The sequence below is a fragment of the Acomys minous genome (genome assembly GCF_964271855.1).
Source record: "Acomys minous genome assembly, chromosome: 7".
Classification (NCBI taxonomy): Eukaryota; Metazoa; Chordata; class Mammalia; order Rodentia; family Muridae; genus Acomys; species Acomys minous.
In genome coordinates this window covers 38,700,291-38,721,985 of record NC_140488.1, presented here as the reverse complement: position 1 = coordinate 38,721,985, position 21,695 = coordinate 38,700,291, and the positions used below count along the sequence as shown (strand labels likewise).

General features: G+C 37.5%; 1 protein-coding gene across 7 annotated transcripts in view; it reads right to left on the bottom strand.

Annotated features, from left to right (window-relative positions):
* Nucleotides 1-21,695, bottom strand: part of IL13RA2 (interleukin 13 receptor subunit alpha 2) — a 52,985-nt gene that overhangs the window by 11,131 nt on the left and 20,159 nt on the right. For 3 of the 7 annotated variants that reach the window (XM_084789151.1, XM_084789150.1, XM_084789149.1), the window contains exons 2-6: nucleotides 12,804-12,881; nucleotides 11,140-11,253; nucleotides 8,311-8,469; nucleotides 2,105-2,219; nucleotides 562-713 (exon numbers count right to left, since the gene is read on the bottom strand). In XM_084789151.1, the coding sequence (XP_084645277.1) occupies nucleotides 562-713; nucleotides 2,105-2,186 (234 nt within the window). In that variant the 5' untranslated portion in view covers nucleotides 2,187-2,219; nucleotides 8,311-8,469; nucleotides 11,140-11,253; nucleotides 12,804-12,881. Of the gene's footprint in view, nucleotides 1-561; nucleotides 714-2,104; nucleotides 2,233-4,730; nucleotides 4,813-5,298; nucleotides 5,395-8,310; nucleotides 8,470-11,139; nucleotides 11,254-12,803; nucleotides 12,882-21,695 lie in introns of those variants that run through there. The other 4 variants (XM_084789152.1, XM_084789153.1, XM_084789154.1 and 1 more) reach the window with 4 other exon arrangements.

Here is a 21,695-nt window from a genome sequence, read left to right as displayed (position 1 = left end):
CTTATGTTTTTGAAACCCAGGAGAGTATCTTGTCTAAAATGTTGCTCAGTAAATATTTGACTTGAGTTGCTTATTGAAACTACCTGGCTGAATTACAGAGCTAGTGAGAAATCTTTTGCAACAGGATTCTGAATGAAGACAGTAGTTGACTTTATAAATAGCTGACAATTCAGTAAGATTTCACTGAGAACTTGCCATATGTGTAACGAACAGTGCTGTGTTCAGTGATGTGTATGCAGATTCGTTTAACTCAACATCAGGTATTTTGTTAGAATTATAGAAAATGAACTAATACAATAAGAAACTATAAACTATGGCAAAATTGGTAGACATTCTTCATGTTCAAAGTCTATGAGACATAGTTTTTTTTTTTCTTGCTTGTTCTTCCAAGGTCTTAATGTTGAATGAGATGAAAACAGCAAACAGAAGCTTGCATGGCAGCTGTGTGTAAAGTAATTAGAACTGTTAAGGCACGCAAAGTAGTGGGTACTAAAGACAGGGGTTACAAGAAAATGCCCAATGATCAGATCACTCTGATATTGCGAGCTGTGTGCTACTTACCTTCCAGCTGTCATCATCAACATTTCGGTATTTCAACTCATATTCTAGTATACATTCCTTAAATTTTTCCATAATCACAGGAGGTTTCCACTGCAAAGAAAGATATCCCAGGAATCCAGGATCCAGTATTTCAAAATCCTGAGGAGGATTAACTGAAATGAAACCAAGGAAATGTTTAGGATTTTCCTGTGTTTTATGACGAAGATTGTGGAATGGGAATAATGTCCAAATGCCCATCACCTGATTACTGAAAAAAAATTCTTGCACATCTATACTGTGAGATATTATTTAAATAGAAAAAGGAATAAAGTGCAGAAAAAAAGACTACAGTTTGGAAAAGCCTTGAAACATTATGCTAAGTGAAGGAACACTGTCTCATAGAAGCACATATCTAATGATGTCATTTATACAAAATGCCACAGATCAAGTGAGTAGGTTAGTGGTTTCTCCAGCAAAGAATGAAAACATTCTGGAATTGGAATTTGGTGGCAGTAGTGGCTTCATAACTGTGTATGCTCAAATAATTTCCAAATGCTATATTAGAAAAGGGAGACATTTCTGATATATGAATAAATCTATTGAAGTCTACAATTTTTCTGAGTAGCTGTCCTTTTTAAAGAGGAGGAAAATGTAGATTTTGCCTCTCTAGGAATTATGGCTTCACAGAAATACACTTGACATAGAGTCTTCTCAGTGGACATGTACACTAGAATTTATAAAACATGCTATAAAAGATAGCTATATAAATGTCTCTGTCACAAGAATCAATCAATACTAATTAAGTATGTTGAAATCAGCATAAAACATTGTAATAGAAGCAAGAAAAATGTGAAAAACATAATTTATTATGCTTGAGCACCTTAAGAATTTGGAAAACAGGCATGTCTTGAGAGTAGTCTATGAACTTAATTAAATCAAAACTAACCAAAGTCCAGAGCTATCTCCAGAGTTTGGCAAAAGAAGCCTTTTCATAAACTTTCTAAGTAACAAGTCTAGTAGCAATGCAGTACTACCCCCATTTGAGCATTTGCCTAATTCTCTCTTATGAATATTGTCCATTTTAGTACTCCCCTCCTATAAGGAAGTTCCCCCACTGAGGATGACACAGCAGCCTTGTTTTCATCTTTAAGTTTAGAAATCAGTGTCAAATGTTCATTAGACACTGGAAAACTCAGATTATTTGTATACTTTAGTTTAAACTTCCATTTTTCTGTTTTATCCAATTGTCTTAAAGGGTAAGAATAATAAGAAAAGACTCAAGTTGTGATAGCAGAATATAATTTTCAAATACTTGTTATTTCTTTAAAAAATCCTAAACAAGAGGTATGGAAATTATTTTATGATTTGGCATTTAATCCAAGAAAATGTGTTCATTAGTTCCCTTACCTATACTTGTGAGTAGCTACTAAGAACATTTTTTATAGCACAGTAATATTACTAATAATGTTATCTATTAGTTTTACAATTTCACGATACCAGTTTAAAACACTATGCATATCTTCTAAGGCTATTTCATTAAAATCAATTTAATTTATTCATTTACCTGTTATCTCCAAAGAATGGCCAGTTACTGTGCAAAGAAGAAAGAGACCCAGACATCTGGTGTTCACACCCATAAGAGCCATTTCTCCAGGATTCACTGTGCTGAAAACTCCACTCTAAGAAAAGAGACTACAACAGTGAGGCTTTATCATACTTCAAATAATCATGTGAGTAAATGTAACTAATAATATTTCTGGGAGCTCTCTGTGTACTTTCTACTGAGATGGGAAAACTGTGCCCCTTGAACCGTGGAAATGGAAATGAGTATTGGCCTCAAGGCAATTGCAACAAGGGGCTCCTGGTCCCCTACAAGTCAAAACTAAGCTCTCAAAAAAAAGTAAATAAATACTCATCCGTACACATTTATTGAGACTCTGACAAGAATATAGTGATTTCCAGAAGCCTTCATCCTGAAATCAAACCCAGCAGAATGTCCCTTAGGAGGAATTTGGACACCCCTGTATTAATAGTAGCCATTTCTCCTAGATGCAAACAAAACAGACTTGAGGTACACTATTTTTCTATGAAAAAAAATAAGTATTTGAAAGTAATCCAATTTCCATGAAAATTCAAAAATCTACGTGAACACTTCAGAAAACTAAGAACTTTGCTCTAGTTATTCATAACTATTAAATCGTCACTGTCTTCTCACAACTATCTTAGATTTGCCCATTTATCCTAACAGTAAGTATTATCACCAGCTCCCAGCTTTTAAGTCTTATTCACCTCTTCCCTCTTGCATCCAACCTCGTCATTACAACTCTTACTCTATTGATCTTGTCATCAAGTATCTTATCCAGCCATTCCCGTCTTCCTCACATTGTCCACACCGCTCACAAGAGGAGTGATACTTCTAAGGGGAAAATTAGAGCTTCTCTTTTCTCTTTAAAATGGTAAGAGCATTTCATTGCCATAGGACAGAAGGTGATCATTATTAGATTTGAAGAACACTGTTGTATAATAAATCTAAAACATTAACCCCTACAAATATCTACTTCATTCTATTGTTTTATTTTTAAATTGAGAGCTTTATACATGTATATAATGATTTTTAGTCATTTTGCTCCCTCATTACCTTCTCTAACCTCCCTCCCTCCTGCTGAAATGTTTCTTCTCAACATCTTCCCCATCTACATCCCTGTCTTCTTTCTGCTTATGACTCACTGAGTTTAATTAGTGCTCTATACATGAGCATAGGTGCGAGGTTGTTGACTGGATCATGGGCAACTTATCAGTGGCTACATTAACAACAAAACTGATCCATTCTTCCCCAGGCACATTTAACTATTGTGAGTTGCTCAAGAAGAGCTCATCTCTGCATCTTTTGGAGTCTTACGCAAATAGGCACATCTTCAGTGTGTTCTAAAGGCTGTGTCACATCCAGATGACATCTTACTGTGCCTCTCCCTGTATTGTGGCTTCTACGTCCTTTCCACTGCATTTCCTTAGATTTGGAAGGAGCGTATACATATATGTGTGTTAAAGGAAATTACCATGCTTAATTATGTACATTTCTCTTTGAATCTGCATTCCTGATCGTTAAAGCTTATGCATCTAAAGATTCGTGGACCACCTTTTTGTTCTCCTTCACAGTTTAGCTGAAAGGTGTAGCTCTTCTCTTAGCATCTCACCCCCTTCAACCAACTCACCTAAAAGTTCCTAATACTGATAAGCTACAGCTGCTCCCTATTAGAGTCTTAGGATCAAATTATTGAACGTGAGTAGAGAGTTCAAAAATCATCTGTCTCATTTCTATCTATAGGCTACTGAAATTGGACTTCAGCTATTAACGAGCATTTCCTTGATTAGTCCAAAATACTTGGAGCCATTTATGGATAAGTTTCTAACAGAAGTTCCTGAATCACACCTTGTATCCAACCTAGACCTTCTCAGAGTAACACAAAGACAATTCTGTCATTGGCTTGCTAATTGCAGACCTATCACTAGAACACTGATACTGGCATTAGGAATTTTTCACAAGGTATATGGAAACCTGAAGGTAAAAAGGAGGAGTAATAGATACCCACAGACACAATTTGAAATGTCTTACATAGTGGACACATTGCAAACAACTCATCTGGACAGAAATTCATTTCTTAAAATGAGAAACGAAGAACCCAAGAGGAAGACTAGTTGCCCAAGTGTGCATAGCTTACTAGAGGCAGTGGTAGGACTAAAAAGTAGATCTTTGAGCATATTTTCAATAACTACCCACTTCATTTTCTTGTCCTAAGAAGACGGTCTGCGCCTGTTGTATCAAAAGCCTCCCCATACCCAATTTGCCACATCCTACTGTCCCTACACAATCCAGTAACTATACCATTTACTTCTATTACCGTTCTAACAAAGGAAACATTCTATAAATATGCATTAAGTATAGGGGAGTTTTGTCTATTTGTATTGTTTCATCTGGTAATAGCCAAATAAATATTTTATCTTGCATGAGAACCAAATAGCAAGCCATAATATCTGTAAAGATAAAAATATCTTCCATAATGCATCCTGAGCACTATACATCTTATAGGCATTATTTCACAGACTTCTTAAAATTATGCTTGGCCACGTACAGTATTTTTATGGCATCTTAGACACCAGAGGCTGAGACACAGAGAAGTTAAACAACATACCTCAGATCACACAGACTGTAAACGCTGGAGCAGGGATTTAAATCTAAATAACATAGAGCTACTGTCATGGATAGCAATCGTCACTAGGTATTTTCCATGCCTAAGAGCAACAAGAAAGGCAACTTCTTGTTTCTACCCAGTTGGTTTTATGGAACACTATAGCTGACATAGTTTCCCATTGGCAGAGTCCTTTGGAATGGCAAACCTACAGTAATTTTCTCTTTTCGGCCTTCCTTCTCCATGTATTCAAAATAATACAAAACTCCTTCTCTCTAAGGTTTGGCTGAGACTGAGGCTGAATGGTAGACTGTTTCCCTGGCCTGGGCAAGGCTCTGGGTTTTATCCCCAGCAAACACACACACACACACACACACACACACACACACACACACACACACACACAGAGAGAGAGAGAGAGAGAGAGAGAGAGAGAGAGAGAGAGAGTGAGAGAGAGAGAGAGAGAGAGAGAGAGAGAGAGAGAGAGAGAATCACTCATGCATGCACATGCACACACACAAAGGATTGGCTGGATAATCCTTACATTATTGGAAAATCTCCAGGTACTTACCAATAATATGATTTCTTAAGAAATGTATTATCACAGGCAGTTATCACAAGCCCTCTTTGTCCTCTCCTCTCCTAAATTGAATCTCTACTGTTTTCCTTCCTGCCAGATAATAAGTAACACTGAACAACTTAAGATAGGTGTTCCTGAAATAGCCAGAGGGCCAGAACAAAGATTCTACAAATCACAAGCAAGACAATGTTATGGGTGGTGCTAAATGCCAGTTACAGCAAATTTCTAATTATGACCAAGTATTTTAATGGTTGACAATTACTTTTTAGGGAAGATAATAAATTTATAGCTGAGGAGTTTATTAGCATAAATATCTACTTATGTTTTACTGGTGCTTAAAGTGCTGGGATTGGAAACAAATTATGTCTTTCACCTATAAAACAGAAGTAATCTTACAAGCCTGGCTGGGGTTTCTTGCTGATCAAATCATATTATGTATATGTAAATACTCTGAAAAAAGTAAATTCTTCTATTCACATGAAACAAGCTTACTTAAAAGGACCTTCCCAGTAGTCGAATTTGAAAATAAGTCACTTTTACCTATATATCTGCCAACAAAAAATGAAGTTTATATCCCAGTGTTGATAACTAGGCACTTAAAATTAATCTCATTTCAAGTACCCTTGCTGATCCCTTATTCTGCCTTTATTGATATTTAATAACAATAATTTTTATATTTTTGGGGCTTCCTATACTCTATAAGTAAGTTATTAAATTATTTTAGCCAATAGGTTTGTAAAATCAGTGTTGGAAAAAGTAAAAAACAAGAAATGATGTGACAGGCTCTAGGCCCCAAAGTTGACAAACATCCTTATAAAAGGAAGGAGAAAATAAGGAAGGGACAAAAAATATTCAAAGCCAGTGGTTCTCAACTGTGGTTCCTAATACTGTGACCCTTTAATATACTTCCTCATGTTGTGCTGACACACCAACTATAAAATTATTTTCATTGTTACATTATGATGGTAATGTTACTGTTATGAGCCATAATGTCAATATTTGTGTTTCCGATGGTCTTAGGAAACCTCTGTGAAAAGGTTCTTTGACCCCTATGTTGAGAGACATTGTTCTCAATTAGTACTATATCATGTGGTGACATTGTTGATAAAAAAAAATATCCCTTTTATATGTTGACAGAAATAAATATCTTTTTTGAACTATCTAAAAATCACCATATTGTTTCATTGTATCTACTTACAAGGGAAGTGACTAAGTTGTAGAAAGAAATAATTATTTATTATAAGTTGACAAATGAAATTTTATAATGTCAACAAGTAGCTTGTTTGTTTAATATTTTAGGGTTAAAAAGAATTAGTGCTACAAAATTTTATATATTCTATTTATATTTTAAAGTGCCTAAAAATATAAGCCAAGAGCAGGTCTTGGGAAGAAAGAAAATAGTAATAAAAGAACTGGAAGCGAGAGAGAACTTTGTATGATTCCTTGATTAACTGTGATCTGCAGATCAAATGAGAAATCAATTTGGTTTACTTGTCAAGACATTGACTAGGAAATGCAGGATCTAACACCAACTTTGCCATATGACCTTAGAAAATCATAATAGGGACTGTGGTCTATTTAGCCCTTACCAAGGGTCAATGACTATACAAGAAACTTCACATAAATTACCACACTTAAGCCAGGTAGTGGTGGCACATGCTTTTAATCCCAGAATTCAGGGAGACAGAGGCAGGCGAATCTCTGTGAGTTTGAGGCCAGCCTGGTCCACAAAGGGAGTCCAGGACAGCCAAGGCTACACAGAGAAACCCTGTCTTGAAAAAACAAAACAAAACAAAATTTCCACGCTTAAATGTCTCAAGTGCCAATAGCTAATTTTGTTACCTCAATATTACAAATGAGGCATTTGAAGTTTAGAAAAAGTATGTCTCTGAAGGATATACAAGCTAAACAAGCCAAAATGTTTATCTAATTCTAAACTCTATGTGCACACCTTTTAAACATAGAGCAGTCTTAGAGATGGTCAACTGTCCCTTATATAAGTTATCCATAGGATATTGTTCCCAGTTGCATCAGTTAATTTGCAATAGTCGTAGTTTTAGGATGTGACTCAAGAGCACCACATTGCTGGACAACTAATCTTTCAAGGACACCATTCAACAAGTGTAATCTATTCATAGCTTCTGGAAGTTAGCCATGACTCAGCATCCAAGTCAGAATATCTGGATGTTGCCAGGTTTTGAGACCTACTAGTGGGCTGAAATTGATTCATGCCTCACTAATACTGCAATCAGTCTATGAACTAGTGTTGAATCAAACGTAATTTTGATAACATGTAAATCACATGTCCTGTAAGAATAAGCACATTAAAAAAAACCCTCATGCATTAAAACAAAGAACTTTGAACTAGTCAAATTTATCATGGCTGCCACCAATCAAATCATGTAAATAAATTTATACAAAAAATAAAATGTAAGAAATATAAGTGTATGCTGAATGAGTAAGGTAATTGTATATAAACTAAGTACGGGTCGGAACTCTATTTTAACATATCATTTAAGAACTCAGTTAGAAATAACATTATTATATTTACACCCCTGCAAGGATTTCACGTTGACATCAATGTTTACTGATATTTACAGAATATGCTCAACAAATCTTCTCAAGTCATCAGGAGTCATCTATTCTTTATTCCTCCTTTAGATGCTCTCATATAGGATACTTTGAGTTCATCCAGCAAACAAGTCTTCTGAAGCGCTATCAAAGCCACAGAATTTGCCTTTGAGCTTCCATAGCAATAGCTGGGTTCAAAGCAAACATTCGCAATCACCTCACACATTTCAGCACCTGTGCACTTTTTACACAATTCAAAAATTGTCACAAATTTGACCAGATCAGAGATGTATTATTTTCTAATCCCACCTAACAAACCAACAAAACACTTTTAAAAGTAGCCTGCTAAAATTATGGCATTACATTTTTTTATGTAAGGCATAAATTAGAAAATAATTATTAAAGTCAGCAAATAGTTATTTTTAAATATACCTTATAGGTGAAGAGCAAAGCACAGTCTTGAGAGAGATCACCATTCAGGATGTAACAAGCAATCCCTCTCTCTCTCTCTCTTTTTCTCTCCTCCTCTTCTCCTCCTCCTCCTCCGCACTCCTCAGATGCTTTCAAAGACTGGTTTATAAATAGTGTGTCCTGTACCCAAAACATTCACATCATGTAACGACTTCAAAGGCAAAGAACAGGCTGTCGTCCAACCCCCTCAATATTCATTACAAACACAAAGTGCAATAGTAGGTTTTAGAATCCTTGCAGATTATTGTGCCAGTATGTTCTTTCAAGTGTATAAAAAACAGGCTGAAAGAACATGGAACTGGTTTACTATCTTATTATACATAGTATCATAGTATGTCTTCAGTTATAAAAGCAGCTGGCGGCAAATACAATTAAATGTGTGTATCACATGTTTGTTAAGCAAAAATTAATTTTAGGAGATTATTATCTACCATGTACTGTTATAAGTAATGGAGATACAGCACTGAACAATAAAAAAGTATGTACCTTCATTTCTGGTGCTGGAGGCAGGTGGTAAACTCATCAAGTAATTATAAATTGTGCAAAGAAATCAAACCAAGATATCAAGAATGAGAGTGATGGTGGCCCGATTTTTATAGAATGATAAAGAAATGCCTCTTAGAGAAAGTAATATTAAGAGTCTCAGAGTCTCAATGAGGGAATTAACAAGGATAAGATACATGGAAAGAATTTTCCAGGGAGAAGAAATTGCACAACCTAAAGCCCTATAGCAGTAATAAGCTTAGTAGTTCCAGGAATAGCAAGACCAGTGAGACAGAAAATAGAAAAGGCTGGTTTTAGTGTTGAGGAGTGTGTGTGTGTGTGTGTGTGTGTGTGTGTGTGTGTGTGTGTGTGTGTGTGTGCACTGTGTGCATATCTCTCTCTCTGTGTGTGTGTGTGTGTGTGTGTGTGTGTGTGTGCACTGTGTGTGTGTCTCTCTCTCACTCTGTGTGTGTGTGTGTAGTTATTTTACTTTTGGAAATTAGGCTGGTCTTAAACTTGCTATATAGTGGAAACTAGCCTTGAACTCCTAATACTCCTGTTTCTACCTCCCAAGCACTAGAAGTAGAGGCTTAAGAATAGAAAAGACTGGAAGATAATTTCATCTACTCAGGCATGGCAGGGGTGTCACAATAGTGAATATATTAATTTGTAGTGAAATGTGAAGCAGTTGGACAGCTGTGAGCATATTGATATGATACAAATTATATTTTGTTTTTATTATGTATGTGTTAGTCTATGCATGCATATGTGTGTGGCTATACATGTAAGTGTGTGCACATATGTGTAAAGGCCAAGCAAAGGCCAGAAGTTGATATCAAATATCTTCCTTGATCACTCTCTAATGTATTTTGAGACAGGGTCTCCTGCGGGATCTGCATCTTGCCAATTTCTCTAGCAAACCCCATGGACCCTCCTCTATCTGTTTTACCAGTACTACATGCCAAATTCTTTATATAGGTGCTGGGGGCCTGAACTCAGGTCTTCATCCTTGTGCAGCAAGCATTCAAATTATTGAACCACATCCCCAGCATCATACAATATATTTTAAAAGACTAAAACATGAAATGAAATGGGAGAAGCAATCACTCAAAGTAAAGCAGCTAGTAATAGGAACAGGTTGACAGCAATGGTGGTGCAGGAATAATTTGCTGATAGATTAGGTATGGAGTAGCAAAGCAAAATGCCTCTGTTTTGGCATAGGCAACGGATACTTATTACTGTGGGCCTGAGGACAATAGGATTCAGTGTACAATAGTTACATTTAAACTGCCTAAATAATATCTAAGGCAAATGGTAGAAGTAGACAGATACTTGGCTTTAGAGAGTGAGAGAAGACCATTTCTGTAGGTATAATATTGAGAGCCATGAAAACACTGAAAGTACTTTGGCAAGATGGAAGCTACTTATACTGTAGTTGAGATAATGTTGACATGTATGGTAGAGGGGGTCATAGACTAAAACCTTCAAATATAGCTTGTAAAATCAGTAGATGAGGAGGAAGAGACAAAGGAGACTAAGGAGAGGTCAGAATATCATAGTTGGTGGAGAAACTGTTTCCAGGACCAGGACAGTGAAAGGGGTATCAGAAGCTCCTGCTACATGAAGTAAGAGAAAGTGAGTGATGCTGTAGTGAACTCCTGCAGTAGAATGTCTGAATCACAACAAATTGAAGAAAGTTCAAAAGACACTGGTTTGGCAAACTTTGAAGGCAGCAAGTACACATAACTAGTAAGAATAGGAAACACAAAGGATTTTTCACACAATTAGGACCATCTCAAATTCATCTCTGGTCTTCCAAATACGTAGGCATTTCTTCCTACCAGTAACCAACCATCTACTTACCAGATGCCATGTGGGAGTCCTCTAATTTATTTCATAAAGCATGGCAGCTTGAGGGCTGATACAGCATAGCTGCAAATCAGACCTCTGTTCACCTCCTTCTTGAGTTACATTCATTCTCTATGATAGCTCACAAAACCCAGGAAAAACATCAGTTCATTCTCTCCAATTATCCTAAATAGTACTACAGAATATGCAGGTGAATAATTCAGTGGTTTGAATAGCATGGGAGACAGGTCCCAGAGCTTTCGTGCCTTCTCTAGGAATCACCGCATATTCAGGTACCCAGAAGCACTCTGAACCCAAATCTCTGGGCCATCTGAAGGGTCTGGTGCAGAGGCATGATTGATTACATCACTGGTCATTGATGATCAATGTAACCTCCAAATTCTTCTCCTTTGCCAGAAAAAAAGACAATAACCTGTGTGTAGAGGCAGTGAGGCTTACCTACTAGGATTGCCCAAGAGTTGTGCTCCAGGAAATTAAGTCTTGAAACAAAGATCCTTTACATCTAACTGGCCATATATGTCAGGAAAACAAGTTTTCTCTCGTGTGTGAAATCTAGAACAGATGACAAATTTGACATGAAAGAGAAAAAGTGATTGAGTATTAGGTAAATAGAACAGAATAAGAGGGTGAAAAGGGAGCATAAGAGAAGGTAAGTGGGGCTAAGTATGACCAAAGTATGTTAAACACATACATGATGCAACATAATGAAACCCACAATTACATACAATTGATACATACTAATAAAATTTTGAAGACAAATACATAGTGTCATCTTATTACACTTCCATTCCATCACTAGTAATGCATTCAATCTATCTTAATATCATAAGCAAAGACTAGGACAAGGTAAATGAAATTTGAAGATATACAAACCCCACAATTGCCTTCTTTGAGAAGTTTGAGGAGTTATATATGGGAGGAGATCACTCATTTATTCTCTTTTTAAAAACAAGAACATAGTACACCTCATGTGCAGACTTGCTCCCATTCTGCCCTTCCTCAGATTGTTATCATCCACATTTAGTAACAGGGTAGTGCTATTTTAGGGATGCAGGCCAGGGTAATTTGAGATTCTTTGTCCAAGTTTACCATGAGAAATATGATCATTTGTCTGAGTAAATTAGAATCTTCCAAAGTTTGGGTTGGATGGATGATGGGTTAGTGGGTAAATGCTTGCCACACAAGTGTGGGGGCCTCCATTCAAATGCCCAGAACCCATGTAAAAGTTGGTTTTGCAATTCTCTAGTTCCAGTACTACTACAGAAAGATAAGAAATGGAGACAGGAGAATCTCTGCATGCTCCTGGGCTAGCCAACCTGACATGTGTAGTGGCAAATGACAAAAGAGAGACCCTGATCTCAAACAAGGAATAAGACAAAGACTGAAACCCAAGGTTGTCCTCTGACCTCCACAGGTGTACCATAGTAAATACATATCCAAACTCAAAAAACACACATGAATGCATATACATATAATACATATACATATATCAGGAACGCTCATGTACATACATGTGGGCACACATTCAGACACACACAGAGAAACTACCCAAGTTCAGTTTTGCCAATGATTACCATTTCCCATTTCTTAAAAATTGTTCTTGTTAATCTATTTCCCAATTTACTGTTTTGAATTACATAATGTTATTTTTGAAAACCTGGGACCAACATGATAATCCAGTGAGTAAAGCTCCTCACTGCCAGACCTGATGACCAGAGTTTAATCCCCAGAATCCATACATAGGAACAAGTGAGGTCATTACCACAAGTTGCCCTCTGACCCCTATAGGAGTGCCATAGTACATGTAGCCATACAAAACACCTATGCACACACACAAATTATAGATCAATAGATAGATAGATAGATAGATAGATAGATAGATAGATAGATAGATAGATAGATATACTCGAGGGATAGCTCAGTACTTAAGAATGCTTGTTGCTGTACAATCATAAGAGCTGGAATATGGCTCACAGCATCTGTGTTTCAAACTATGCATCCTTCAATAGACTCTAACATCTACTTGAAATCACCCAGGTATATGTTCACATAGACATAGAAATATCAATAAACAGGGGAATAAATACATAAATAAAACCTACCATTTCTCCAGAAGATTGAACATCTCTATTTTCTGGATGCAGTCTGAAAATTCATTTGTTCTCTTCTATGTATGTTCTCTGCAGAAAATCATGAGAAACAATTTTACCTATATTTTTATGCAAATGCTTTTACAAATGTTTGCTGGATATATATATAAGAAGGTCTCTCAGGAATGAAGCAATGTAGCAGAACACAGTCCCAAAAAGGTCTAGTAACTGCCTAAATTCCTCTGGACAGGACTATGTTAGCTGTGCTTAGCCTGGAAGCCTGTTTGGAATGGAAAACATTCTTGCAATTGTCTTCTTCCTCCTGCCCAGTAATGTTCAGGCTGAATCCTCTTGTTTTCACCTTTCTGACTCTCTTTTCTCCTTTTCTCCCTCTTCATTCTTTACTGAATGGAAAGAGCAAACACTTGTCCCGAGTTATCCCATTTTTATGCCTTGCCTTGAGTTGTTACTCCACTTAGAGTATCGATGACCAGGTGGAATGACTTGATACCTTAGTTAGGCATGTTAGAATCCATGGATAACCAGACTTGCCTGCACTTAACAGATTTATCAAGATACATAACAGCATGAAAAACAGTAGGAAGATAGTCTCCAGATGTTGGACACACTGAACATATTGAATGTACCAATGAAGACAAAATACACACAGGCCCAGTCAAAAAAAAAAAGCACTGTAGACTAAAATGTAGCACACCAACCACATCCCTTTGCCATGGGTCACTCACTCAGTGTAATTGGGACCTACTCTGGCTAGGAGATGGCTAAGAGATGAACTCTCCAGTGTCTTCAATTTCAGCTCAGCATAGTCCAGCCCAATATCAGTGCTGCCCACTTCCACACTATCTGAACCCTCATTTAATCTCTGAGGTATGTTCAGGTAGCTGGCTGCCTGTACTGACTTTGCATTGACTCTTTGATTTGCTTTTTTGATTCCCATAGTTTAAAAAAAACTTTTGGATATATTCCAAGGAGTGGAATAGCTGGGTCTTGAGGAAGCCCTATTCCCATTTTTCTGAGATAGCACCAGATAGATTTCCAAAGTGGTTGTACTAGTTTGCATTCCCACCAGCAATGAAGGAGTGTTCCTCTCTCCCCACATCCTCGCCAGCATGTGGTGTCGCTTGAATTTTTGATCTTAGCCATTCTGATGGGTGTAAGATGGAATCTCAGAGTTGTTTTGATTTGCATTTCCCTGATGACTAAGGAGGTTGAGCATTTCTTTAAGTGTTTCTCAGCCATTTGATATTCCTCTGTTGAGAATTCTCTGTTTAGTTCCATGCCCCATTTCTCGATTGGAGAGTGGGATATTACTTTCTCACATACTCTGGTGCCTCACCTTTGACCATGTCCCCTGGAGGGGGAGACCTGATGGCACTCAGAGGAAGGACAGCAGGTTACCAAGAGGAGACTTGATACCCTATGAACATATAGAGGGGGAGGTAATCCCCCTCAGGAACAGTCATAGGGGAGGGGAGTAAGGGGAAAATGGGAGGGAGGGAAGAACGGGAGGATACAAGGGAGGGGATAACCATTGAGATGTAACAAGAATAAATTAATAAAAAAAAATAAAATTCTATTAAAAAAAATAAAAAAAAACTTTTAATCTTTATGTTATGTATACTAACAATTAAATTGAAGTAGAGTTAAAAGTATACAATTTCTGTTGTCATGAATCCAAGTAAAACCAAGAGTAGTCAGATACGCAATGCAGGTGAAATCAATGTAGCTTGTGAATCTACTGGCATACAATAAATTCTACGGTTGTGAAAAGACACTAACTATGTTGTTGGTAGAATTTGCTCACAAATTTCATGTTTCTCTTTTCCACCGGTGGAAGCTCCTATATATTTGAATACATTATGGAAGCTCCTATATATTTGAATACATTGTTACCATTATTTTCAAAAAAAAAAAAAGCATACCTCTCTTTTATTTTTACATTTTTGGTCTGACAAGGTTTCACTTTGTAAGCCGGGTAGTAAGTCCTCAAACTTGTTGTGTAGCCCACAATAACCTCCAATTTGCTTCATCATGCACCAGCTTGGCTTGAGACTCGTGATCCCCCTGCCTCTATGGCAGAGTACTAAGATTACAGAGCCGAACCTTCATGGTTTTTCCCAACATAGTCTTTATTAGTGCTTTGTTTCCAAAAGAATCATTTCCATATATAACTTGAAGATTAAAGTCATATTTCAATCACATGCTTTCTCTTTTAAAGTTATTTTTATGCATTTTTAGGCATTTCTCATTTCTCAGTAGACTGAACACCTTCACTGCAATGAATTCCTTGGTTTAGAATTATTGATGTTTGCATCCCCCTTCCCCAAAGTTAAGGGCTCTTAAATGCACATCTTAGCCCTAAATGACAGCTCTACTTACTTTGTGTATTGTTTTTGAGAGATCTGTTGAGCCTAGGCCTGACACTTTCCTATGTGACATTAGTCTTCTCAACAAAATGAGCCCCAGAGGTTCTGTTTGTATAATATGTGTCTAACTTCACCTTTGATTACTATATTATTGCTGACATGGTTGTGGGCATCAATACAAATCATCATTTCTCAGACATTTCCTCAACTTCCATTTTGTGCTCAATGCTGAAAATAGACAAGGCACAATGTTTCCTGCTCTGAATTCTATTTATGAAGCCAAGGCAAAGAAATAAGTATTATAAGACATGTTTTTCGCTTGTTACCAGTAGAAAGGTGAATTGGTACAATCAAATTTGGAGGTGATGCGGCTGAGATTACAAGCCCTCAGCTTTAGACATTGTGGAAACTGAGTTATAGCTGGGCACATAACCAGGCAAAATGAAGATCCATATTTCAAGATGGTATTTCAGAGTGTCCTTTCAGGTCCATAAACTGTTATTAAAGTTCATGACTAAGAGATGCAAATGGCAGGAATATCTATTATCCACAAGTGTGGCCTTTGAAGAGAATTGACCTTTCCTGCCCTTCTCATCTTTCTTCATCCTACATACTAGAGAACGGTCTTGGTCCAGAGCTTCCTTTGATCATGCAGATGAGTGGAACACCTCAAGCATGGTAGAACAACTAGTTCGCTGAGGCACAGGGCCACTGTTGACCTCCGGCAAAGAAGCTATGAACTCTTCATGCTGCTCTGGACTCACTAGCCCCAGGTAGTCATATGAAATCAAAGCAAGATTTTTTTATTTCAACAGGACCTGTAACTCAAAGGTCAAACTAAATGGCACTTTGGCAACGTGTATGAAAGTGTTTCAAAGCTTACATTAATTTATCCTTAAATATCCAACGACTTTAAAAAGAAATCGCATATACAGTGCCACCAATCATTTTCTGTATAACCTTAGTATCTGAACCTTGCATAGAATTCTTGTGAAGAGTCTCAACTAATTAGTATGTGTAGCACTTTCCTTCTTTGAAGGTCTCATACATACTCACCCTATAAGAATCCATATATAACCCTCAACCTACTTCCAAGCATATGGCCACCATATTTTCAAGTGACAAAATACATTATGACAACATTCCAATGTTCCCGTGTTCCTCTTTGAGTTTTTTCAAGAGGTTTTCAAAGTCCTGAGGTTGTAAACAAGAGGCAATAAATACTGAAAGAACTTCTCTGGCTTTCTGGCAGTGCTGCAGTTATGATGGCGCTCACATAGCTTTAATTCTGTTCCGCATCCATAGGTCCACATTATTCCAGCTTATCCAATATGCTTAGAGCAATACTACAAATTATTGGAGTTCATTTGCTGTTGGTGAATCAACTGTTCCTTCTATCAACAGTATGATCTATTCTTCTTGCAAAATTGCTAGATAAAGAAATGGAATGTAGCTCATGCCATAGCTACAATTTAATCACTGGTAGATAACCAAGTCAAACTGACCTTGAAGGGGAGATTATTTGTTGTAAGGCTGAGCCAAACTCTTACTACCATCCCAAGAGCATCTGAGTCTAGTTGCAAAAGTCAACCACAATTAGGTCTGTGTACTGTTCATTCAGACAGAAGAGACTTGGAGAGTCATTGAACTATCTAACCATATGTCCCAGGTACTTTTTTATGTGATACTGTTCTAATTCAGGGGGTAGTGGGAAGAAGCTAGAGCTCATAGCCTGAAGAAGACTACATAACTGGGATTCTACATATGTATCTATAGGGAAGTGATTATCTATGCTGTGTGAAGACTTTCTAGTATGACTGTTTTGTGGTTACCATTATTCCTATCAACAAACCCTCTACCATGCTCCATAAGTAAACTGGGTAAACTCATTGGTTTCCCCAGAACACACGTTGGTAGAATCATACTTTGGTTTATCGTTGGAACATTGGGAGAAGAGGTAAACATTGTTCACAATACTTGTAGTAAAATTATACCTCCAGAGAGTATGGTTCATCTTTGTTTGAGTAACCAATGAGTTGTTTACAATGCATGTTACCACCTAGCCTTCTAAACCACTTCACCCCTTGAATGAAAGTGGACACCCTTCTAAGCCCCTCCGCATCTACTTGAAACTAACTATACATAGACAGTAAGACAAATACACAGAATTACAAACATATAGTTGCCTCCTTTCAGTCTACTTTCATCCCAGGTTGTTTTAAAGTATTACAAATGATAATTTTTCAGCTTGAAAACTTTCAGTTCACAGACGTATATTTCTTTTCCCAATCCATGAGCCATATTTTTGCCTTATTTGTATCTTTATTTCATTCAAACCCACCTTACATTGTCCTATCATAGCTTTGAAAAATATGGCCACCTTTTCTTTTTTGAAGAGAATAAAGAGGAGGAGTGGATCAGAAGGGGCAGGAAGACGGAGAAGTGGCAGGAGGGGAAACTGAGGTTGGGATGTATTTTATGAAGAAGAATCTATTTTAAATAAAAAATTAAAGAAACATATGACATTCCTTATACTCAACCATGTTTACAGAGGCCTTATTCAAAATAGCCAGAACATAGAAATAACCTAAGTGTCCCTCAGTAGAAGAATGGATAAAGAAACTGTGGTACATCTACACTATGGAATACTACTCAGCTATTAAAACAAGGAATTTCCAAAATTTGTGGACAAATGGATTGAACTAGATATGACCACAATGAGTGAGTTAACCCAGAAGCAGAAAGACTCAAATGGTATATACTCACTTACATCTGGACACTAGCCCAAGGAGCATGGCCCATGAAAGTCTTCACTTATTAGGAAAGTGGGACAGAGGGGAAGACATCCTATTGGGACTCTAGGTGAGAGAAGCATGGGAGAATGGGGAAATAGAAGAACATTATGATGGGCAGATCTGGGCCCAGGGGTCCTGCTCAAACTAAGGCTCCAGCCAAGGACAATACAGGCCGTAAACTTCAAACCCCTACGCAGATCTAGCCAATGGACAGGACGTTCTCCACAGTTGAGTGGAGAGTGGGAACTGACTTTCACACGAACTCTGGTGCCCCATTTTTGACCACATTCCCTGGATGGGGAGGCCTGGTGGCACTCAGAGGAAGGATAACAGGCTACCAAGAAGAAACTTGACACCCTATGAGCATATACAAGGGCAGGAGGTCCCCCTCAGTCACAGTCATAGGGGAGGGCATTACGGGGAAAGTGGGAGGGAGGGAGGAATGGGAGGATACAAGGGATGGGATAACAATTGCGATGTAATATGAATAAATTAATTTTAAAAATAAAAATAAAAAAGAAAGATATGACATTCCTATGTAAATCTGCTTCTCCTATTTTCTCTGTGCCTGTACCTGAGCGGTTAATGGCTGATGAAAGGAGTCTCACGGTAGATGAGTTCCATGGTAAATATATCACATTCAAGGTTAAATGAGCCCACAGTAGTACTCAAAAACCTTACTACCCATCTCTGTACAGATTCATTTAATTCTTTTTAATTACAAAACTTTACTCTCGCTAGTCCTCTTATTCCCCTTCATCCCCCACATGCTAAAGCAAAATTGAGAGTGAAGGAGATGGTTTCAGCAATAAAGTGCCTGGTGTGCAAGCATGTGGACTTGAGTCTGGATCTCCAGCACCCATGTCAAATTTGGGCATCGTCATACATGTCTATAACCGTAGTAAATGAGTTGGGGAGTAGAGACAGGAAAAGCCCTGAAACTCATTGTATAGACTAACTGATGAGCTCTGGGTTTGGTGAGAGACCCTGTCTCAAAAGATAAGGTGGAATGCATTAATGCAAGACACCTAACATCAAACTCTGGCCAACACATGTATGTGCATAGCACACATACCCATGTACTTACGTGAACACATATACGACACACAACAACAACAACAAAAAAAAACCCTGAAATTATCAACGTCAACAGTTCCTGCATCTTTCCAATTTGCAAGAAGATCCTTCCTTTGTTTCCCCTGGTCTTTTGTTGTTGTTGTTGCTGTTGTTGCTGTTGTTGTTGTTGTTGTTGTTGTTGTTGTTATAAAGAAAATATATGTCCACCTTCTAATGTAAAGTCCTAACATGTGTTTACATTTGTTGATGCTGCCTGGACTATTACAATAGATTCACTCTTTCTTTCTTGGTGCTCCTGGAGGTGGAAACTTAACAGCTTCTTAATATACATCTCAGAATTTACTCTGTGCCTTATGCCATCTCTTTCCACATTGCAAGTAAAGTGTACATAGCTGGTATGAAAATGTGCATGTGGTTATGTAACTTCCAAGCTAAGAATTATCCATAGTTCCCTTCTTATTATAGGATTGAGGAATGAGGATCAAAACCCTTGCTTTGGGACTCAAGGCTGTAAACATTACACACCTGGCTAGGTCTTCAGCTACTTCTTAGGAACTGGTGTGTTTGTGTTCTACACTCAGACTACAAGGACTATACATGTTTTTTTGTTTTCCCAAAGATTCTTTGGCAAGTCGTCAGACTTCCAATGTAAGGCAAGGTTGCCAATGAATTATTATAATATCTTTGTGCCTCCAAAATATAAGTCACCAGTAAGACTTTTAAATTGTAGAAATACCAGACTTATCAGGGAAAGATGTGGAGAGAAAAGCATGTATCTCTTGCAGCAGGGCTTAACTCTTTGTGAAGATTATCTTAAAATACACAGATCATCAACACATTTTAAAACTACAAAGGGATGAGATGTTTCGATTTTCTCTGCAGCAAAGAGCATGAATCACCTGAAGATTATGAATACTCAAAACATGAGAGCAATTCGTCATCATTTTTCCTGTTGAACTATGACACTTTAATTTCCCATGCCCTCATTCTACATGCTGGTCCACATTCCTTCCACTTACTTACCCTCACTATAGTTGCATCAGAATATATCTCATACTAAAGTGTTTTTAATCTTTACTTTAAACTCCATCTGTATCATGGCAGATTTTCTGCAATGCCCATAATGCTAGCCTTCAGAGTCTCTTGTTTGAGCAACTACTATAACCTTCAGATACATTTTCCAACTTTAGAAACATCAAGTTCAGACCATTCTCCCTATTATAGTTGCTGTAATCTTTGAAAAAGCTCCAATATGTTAAAAACTCGCCCCATGACTGCCCACAATTTTATTGAATGATTTATAGTGATAACTCTCCATTGGATTGGCTTCTCTAAGAACCTCGCTGCAGTGACATTTAATCTCCAGAAGAGCATTGTGGGACACATACTGATAGAATCACATTTGACTACTAAAGTAACTTGAAGTAGTGTCTTAGAGATGGCTTTAAGCTTTAGGCTGCTACTGTCTCTCATAAGATAATATACAAGATACATGTAATTGTATTTAACAGTAATGATTAAAGAGGAAAAGGCTTTGAATTTGAGAGGCAATGGGAGCAATGGGAGGAGTTTGAGAGGGAAGAGAAGGGTAAAAATTACGTAATTTCAGTACCTGTGAATGCAATTCTAAAAAAGAAAAAACGCACAATTTTAAGAAGGAATATACAAAACGTTCAGTATGGCAATGAAAGCTTTTCACTCTTTCTGCCCTACTGGCAAGTTCAGTCTGATCTCTTGCATTTAGGTTTTGAAATTTAGGACCTTGTTTTGTCTCTAAGCCTTTGTCCAAGCAACGTCATTAAGATCAATTATGGTTTACCAAACTTCACTTTTAATAGATTACTGATGAAATTTAGCAGAGATAGTCGAGCCTTATGTATACCTTTTGTACTGGTGTTTTCTTATTCTGGTGATAATAATGATGTTGTAAACATACCCTTGTTTCCTCCATTTGGGTAACAAACTATGGAAACAATGGTCCCCGTGGGGTTGGAATTTCCCCAGAAATCTCATGATGGAAAAAGGAAAAGGCTGAATGAAGCCTGGTGCCAACCATAGGAGGAACTTATCTCCGAGAAAGAAACTTTACATACTTCTGATGACCTGTCAGATCATCCTGCAGGAGACACTAAAGCTCAGATAAGGATGGTTCAATAATTGATAAGACCACACCTTAACCAGGACTGCTTAATTACACATACCTTTTTTCCTTCTATTTAAAATTAAACCTCCTGTCAGGACCCAAAAGATAGACTTGAAGTGGGAAGGGGAGGCATAAATTTTTGTTCCTCTTGCAATTGTAGTAACCATTGAAGAAATATTGTTCATTATTACTTGTCTCTTTAATTGGCCTATTGAGGGCAGGTGGCCAAGCCTTGATTGTAGGCTACCAGGGACCAGGCTCTGATTTTAACTCTGGTAAGACTTGCTCTTCCAGACTGAAGTATGCACATCTCCTCTGTACTCTGTACTAAGCCATAGAGAAATGAAATTCTACAATTTTTTAAAGGCTCTCTTCATTTAGTAAAGTGAATAACCTCTTCAAATGGTAAGTATGTGGGCTTAGAGAGATGGCTCAGCAGTTAAGAGTAATGATTGCTTTCACAGAGGATGGAGGCTTCATTCCCAATACCTATATGGTCCAT